Source organism: Biomphalaria glabrata, chromosome 13, assembly GCF_947242115.1.
Source record: "Biomphalaria glabrata chromosome 13, xgBioGlab47.1, whole genome shotgun sequence".
Classification (NCBI taxonomy): Eukaryota; Metazoa; Mollusca; class Gastropoda; family Planorbidae; genus Biomphalaria; species Biomphalaria glabrata.
In genome coordinates, this window is record NC_074723.1 from 8,393,212 (window position 1) to 8,400,031 (window position 6,820).

Here is a 6,820-nt window from a genome sequence, read left to right on the forward strand (position 1 = left end):
CTGCAATTAACTGAAGGTGGAATTGAATTTGAATGTTTACTCTTTTTTTTTTCTCTAGAGGCATTGTGTTTGTTATCAACAGTGCAACACTTCAGAGAGAAATAAAGGAAGTAGCAGAGTAAGTCATTGGAGACAAAGTGAAAGCCTAAGTCTTAGTTGCCTTATTTGTTTTGTTTTTTTAGCTTTGTATTTTCAGATTTTTTTGTTTATACCCCTTCTAACTATTGTTATGTAAATTAATATTTCTTTGTGGTCTGAACACAGTTATAATTTGTATTATATTTAAAAAAATTCATTTCTTATTGTACAGTGTTCAGTCATTACAAAGCATTTAAAAAAAAAAGACAAGCCTTAGTTGTTTAGCCAAGGGAAATACAGTTCCCTATTAAACCAAAATCTGTTCTCTGATCTGTCAGCTTGGTCCTACTACTGACCCCAGCTAACACCTATCGGTGACACATCTACTTATTATATTAGAGATTAATGATAACTTATCTTTTCACTCATTTAATTCTTTTAGTATTAGTGCCTTAGATCTGGCTAGTGTCATGATTAGATTTCATTGTATTTGGCAGATTCCTGTACACTATATTGAGTGACAGAGTGATCTCCAGCAATTCTCCCCCTGTTCTTATCTTGTGTAATAAACAAGACTTGACCTCATCCAAGAGTGCAGCTCTCATCCGCAGTCAATTGGAAAAGGAAATGTGAGAATTTTTTTTAAAATCTGCACTTTAATAATTTTTGTTTCCATGAACTCAAATATATAGTTAACTTTCTGAATGACAGCCACATTTTTCTGTTTCTTCCATTTAAAGCTTTTGCAGTTTTCTTAATGATTGACAAAAAAAAATTAAGATTACTAAGAAAAATGTCCTCCTATGGTGTTAATAATAATAATAATCTTTATTGTCCGTATGGAAATTTGTCTTACAATTTGCGCATTACACCAAACAAAAAACATTGTAAGTATAAGAAACCAAAGTGTACATTCACACCAGACTCACTCATAATTTACATGTGACAAAGTTTATATCAGATTAAAGATTCAATATCACAGTCTAGTATGGCAATATGAATATGAATAGCAAAAATAAAAATAAACGTCATAAAATTATAAATGCTTCTAATAACGTCATTGGCAACAAACAAAACCCATTTTGACAACTATAATTGAGAAAAAAATTATAGAGAAAGCTAAAAAGATTTTAAACTTTCAAAAACAACTTAAAGTCATGTTTTTAGCATTTTGCCATCACAGGGAAGATGTAAGATAAGGATCACATAAAACAGATACAAGAACTCCTTTCTTCCTCTGGCAATCAAATAATTAAATACAATCCAACTTTTTTTTGGTTTTATTTTGTGTAATGCACAAAATTTTAGGACAAATTTTCTGAAAGATAGTAAATATATTTTTATTGTTGAATTTAACAATTCATATAACTTGACTATTAAGCTCAAAGAAAGTTACATGAATTGTTAAATGTTATTCTATTACACTTGTTAAAACAATTATAGATTAGTTGGACCTTTAAAGAATTGCAATAGTAGAATGCAGGTTGATACTTATAAATCTCATCAAATTAACAAAATGCAGCCATAAATAAAACTCCTATTATGTGCATGTTCTTTTTCGAAAGTTTTGGACTTTCTGATAAGACAAAAGCTTATATGAAAGTAAAATTATTTTTTTTTCTTAAATCTTGACTGTCAAAACTCTCACTAAATTGTGCGTAAATGTCTACCTTTTTCAATGAAATTCATTCTCAAAAAAAAAAAGAGAAAAAAAATTCAGATAATATGATTAAAAAAACTTTTAAAAAAATAGTTGGATTTATTTTTTACAGGACTACTCTACGAATTACTCGGTCCGCTGCTTTGAAAGGAGTTGGCGATACTGCCAACAACAATGCTTTCTTGGGCAAACGAGACAAGGATTTTGATTTCTCCGACTTGAAACCAATAAGAGTTCAGTTTGCAGAGGGCAGTGCCCAGGGGAAGAATAAGGAAGACTTACCAGATTTACAACAGTTGTATGCCTGGTTGAATAAAGTTGCATAGACAAAAAAGATGATAAAATATACTAGTAAATTATTGCCAATAGAAATGTTTACCATCTAAGGTAGGGCAAGATTTGTTGGCTCTGTTCATACTTCCTGCATTGATACTTTTTGTTTTCTATTGTATTACAAAATGTTTTTAAGTTCTAAGGCATTGTATTAGATATTATTACAAGTCGTGACATTAATGTTTTTATTGTCATAATGAGATAACGTTACACAATAATTTCATCTCTTTATCTCATATTGTGCTTTCTGTTTGGACTTTGTTTAACAATTGTGGTATTAACTAAAGTTGTTTAACAGTTGTGGTAATATTTAAATTTGTCCTACCAGTATTTCACCAAATCATTTTCTTTCTTACACGTTCTTGAAGTTCTAATGATGCCTGTAGCTGTCAACTGAAAAATTTATTCCTAACATATTTCTGGCAGTTTTTCTCTTTGTCTATATACTTTATTTGTTGTTTATGGCCTTTTTTTTTTTCAAACCTGCTCATTCTTAAAAGTCCAACAGTGTCCTCAAGTTCCTTAATGAGGAAAATGTGTGAAATAATGTTTTCATTTTAGAGCCACATTTGCACACAAATTTTTATGAAATTGTGGATTTTCGTTTCTTGTATTGTTGTGTTGATTGAATGCTATCTTTTTATGCCTATATAGGCAAAGTTGCAGTTTCTAGTCCAAAAAAAAGTATCATAAATGTTAAATCTCATTGGCACTTTTATTGAGTGAAATTTTCTTTTGTCTTTAGTTTTACAGTTCCCTTTTTTTCAGGGTTGATACACAGAGCCTTTTTGTTCCCAGTACAGGTTAAGAATGTAATTGTTTTGATTGGTTGAAAGTTCTTTTAACTTTACTTTTATTCTCCTTCTGCTTGATTTGATCCATTTAGGTGGTTCTCTGTTTCGGTGTCAGTTAAGAATGTAATGGTTTGCCAAACAACTTTATTTATACTTTATTTCAATTCCATTTTTAGTACTTAGCAATGTTGTATCACACACATCAGCTGTGAGATGATCATTTCTCTTTAGCTTTGACAGGTTTTGGAACTTATTTTGTTTTTCTTTGTTTTCTATTTTTGTCTGATTGAAGTGAATTTCACTTGTAATAAACTATTATTGTAGAAATTTTTACTTGGCTGATAAGGTTTTTTGTTTGAAGAATTGTCTGTATTTGCTGGGTGAAGGGATTTCATGAATGGCATTTATCAATTTCAAGTAAGAGCTTTTGAAAACATTGTTATATTTTAAGAATTTCATGCGTTTGTTTGATGAAATATGCCGGTTAAATCTATTTTATTGTATGAACTACTATATGTGTATTAAAAATGTGGCAGGGGGTACTTGAATATGTTTTGAATGGTAAGATCATTAATAAAACATGAATCAAACTATCACGCAAGTTAAAGTGACTTACTGTGTTTATTGTTTTGCATTGTTACTGTGTTTACAGTTTCATGTTGTTAAAGTATTAAGATTTTTTAAGCCAGAATTTTGCCTTGATTGTTGAAGACCCTATGTTGTAAGTCATTTTTCATTTTCTATTGAGATGACCTTGCTATAGTGTACATACCAGTAGATAAGTAGTGATAAATCAAATAAAAAAAAAACATTCTATAGAATGACTTGATCTGCTTCATGCAAAGTAGAAAATGCTTTATGTTGAAAGATATGTATAAATATAATATAGATAAATGAGGGGGAGGGAATAAGCTAAGGATATCTTTAAATTAAAAATACATTTGTATGTCTTTATACTAAGTTCAGTTTTTATATTATCAAATGATTCTTCAAAACAACTAATCAAATACATATAAGTAAAAAAAAAATCAATTTGTCTAGCTACTCGGCAAATGAGAAAGTAAAAGATTCTCCCACTTTTGGCGTACCTGTACTTAGTGGGTCACACTGTCATAGTCTAACAGTAACATGCTCAAATTATACATGATGCTCAGGCTTAGTAATCATTTCAATATAATTCATATTTTCTTCTAAACAAGTAGATAATAATGTTCTAACCTTAATTTATATAATATATCAATAGAATGAATGTTTAAAAAAATATCTTCCTCTTCTACCCATTGTTTTCTTTCTTTTTGCTATTTTGTTGTATGCTTTTTATCATATTCTCCACCTCTTCCTGCGTCTTTACTTCTTAAATAATATCTTGGGGTAGATAAAATGTGTGAGACACATGTGAGTTTACCAGACACTTGCACAACATAAGGAGGACAGAGAAACAAAATCAAGACAAAGTGCATTTTAAAAAATAGGTCTACAATGTCTCTTTGGTTTATCTGGGTGATACTAAACATTGGTTGATTACATCAACTTGATAGCAAGAATTTAAATCAGAAAACACCTTGTTTAAATTTTATTACACCAGCAGTTATTATTTTAGAATAGCCTTTGAACCACAAGAAGAGGATAGTTAAATTGAATTTTAAATAATATATTTAGTTTATAACTGTTCCTTAACTGCCTATAATACCTATATGTGGTTTATATATATTTATGTTTATAAAATAGTATACACTTGTATACACAAATACATAGCCTTCTCAAAAAAAAAAAGAGATACACAATCAGAAGACAGATGGACCGCACAAAAACAACTACCTTTTTCCGTACCAAGGCCACTTGAAAAAAAGCGCCATAGCGGTAAAACGCTTGGCTCTAAGCCGGGGTCCCGGGTTTGAATCCTGATGAAGACTGGGATTTTTTTATTTCAGGAAGAAAAGCTTAAAGCAGAATCAGATGAACTGTCATGCGCAAATTTTGAAAAATCAGCAGTATTGTAGAGATATAGCAGCTGCTATTAAGTACATAGCAAAAACAAACTCAAGTTTACATGGTCACAACGAGAAACTGAATTTACCCAATCCTGGGAACTTCCTAGCATCTTTGAAATTTCTTGCGGAATTTGAATCGAATATGGGAACACACATTATTTGTCACCAGAGATTCAAAATAACTCACTCATAAACTTGATGGGCAATAAAGTTGGGAAACTGTTGGGAAAGTCAACTAAGTTTGTTACTTTTATCAGATGCTTGATTCCACCCCAGATGTTTCTCATCAAGAACAGTTATCCCTAATAGTTCGTTACTTGGATGTTGATAATTTCGAAATAAAAGAGTCATTCATTTGGCTACTATGAAATTTTGAAACCTAATGCACATCATTATAAAGAATCTGTTCTAAAAACTCTTAGAGACATTGGACTGGACTGTGCAGAGGTCAAACCTATGATAACGCAGCCACAATGAGTGGCAGAAACGTCTCTTAGACATGAATCCAAAGGCAACATTTATGAACTTTGATAATCACTCTCTGAACCTGGCATCTCTTCATTCTGCTGAGATAGATCCAGCAATTGTCACCTTTTTTGGAACTGCACATGAATTCTTCAACTTTTTTTCACCCCCCCCCCCCAGAGATGGGCCAAACTGAAAGAAGCTGGCGCCTGGTTTTAAAAAAAGGAAAGTAATAGAAGGTGGTCCGCAAGAGAAGCTATGTCGGCAGTTTCCTTGCATCTCGACAAAATCATCAAGCTGTTGTAGAAACTTTCTGTATCAACAACTGAAAGAATGGACACTAGAAGCAATGCACAGTATCATTTTCTTGCAAAGGAAAATTATGCTTTTTTTTTTAACTTATCTGGAATTCTAGTCAAATCTCCCACGCCAAATCAATATAGGGGCCTAGTAGCTAGTTCAGAAGAAACAACAAACGTCTGGACTGCACATACGGGAAACTGCTGAAGAAATTAAAACTTTTTCATGCTTTCTGCAAAATGATGAGAAACGGAAGAAACTATGATCACCCAATCCATCGAAAAAGCAAAAGAAGATAGTGAATGATATGGATTTCCTGTAATCAAAAAAACCAGAAGAAAGAAAAGACTTATGATGCAGGAGTACTGTCAATAGAACTGGAATTCAAATGTGTTGCAACAGAAGTGCTGGACAGACTTCATATGGAGATGAAGGACATATTCCAAAGGCTGGAAAACCATGTGGACCCCATTATGCATTTCTTCTTGAACCAAGAAAACCTCTTGGAGTCTAAGGAGAATGAAACGCTGATGAAAAACTCAGGCCACTTCCATTGCGTCATGTGAGAGATCATTCTCAAAGCTCAAGCTAATCAAACACTATCTTAGGAGCACAATGACGCAAGAAAGGCTTAGCATGACTTAAATATCAGTGGAGTCACAAGCACTAGACAGTATATAGCGATGTAGATGGTGTTATAGATGCCTTTGCTGCACAGAAAGCACGACGTGAAGCGATATGAATTGAGATTCGTCACTTGTGCATTAACGCCAATAAACAACGGTATTATTCATTAAAAGATTCTTAATGATTATTTCTTGTTAATTTTAATGATATGCTGTACCAACTTAAATGTAGGCTTACATATTTCTCATGTCTTGATGTCGAATATCAAAATGCAAGGGGCCCCCAAAGAGGTCCATCCCCCCCCCCCCCCCGGGCCCCCTAATCCCTAGCTAAGGCCCTGTGTAGGATAGATCTAGATTTAGGCCTAGTTGACCCTAGTTGAAATCTAGAAAGTATTTTATTTTAGATATGCTATATATAGACCTATTTCTGTTAGATTTTAGACTAAATATAGATGTTGGTAACGTAACGTTGATAGAATATTTTTTTGCAGTTTGAATTAGAAAAATATAGCTAAGTGCTTTTTTTTTTTTAAATGAAAAAAAAAATTATATAGGTCTTAGTTGACCCTT

The 6,820-nt window shown here is 32.2% G+C and overlaps 1 protein-coding gene across 1 annotated transcript in view; it reads left to right on the top strand.

Annotated features, from left to right (window-relative positions):
• The window catches only part of LOC106056068 (signal recognition particle receptor subunit beta-like), a 7,234-nt gene extending 3,776 nt beyond the window's left edge, over window positions 1-3,458 (top strand). The window contains exons 5-7 of the mRNA XM_013212641.2: window positions 59-118; window positions 576-707; window positions 1,851-3,458. Of these exons, the coding sequence (XP_013068095.2) occupies window positions 59-118; window positions 576-707; window positions 1,851-2,064 (406 nt within the window). The 3' untranslated portion in view covers window positions 2,065-3,458. The remainder of the gene's footprint in view (window positions 1-58; window positions 119-575; window positions 708-1,850) is intronic.
• Window positions 3,459-6,820: the final 3,362 nt, after the last annotated feature.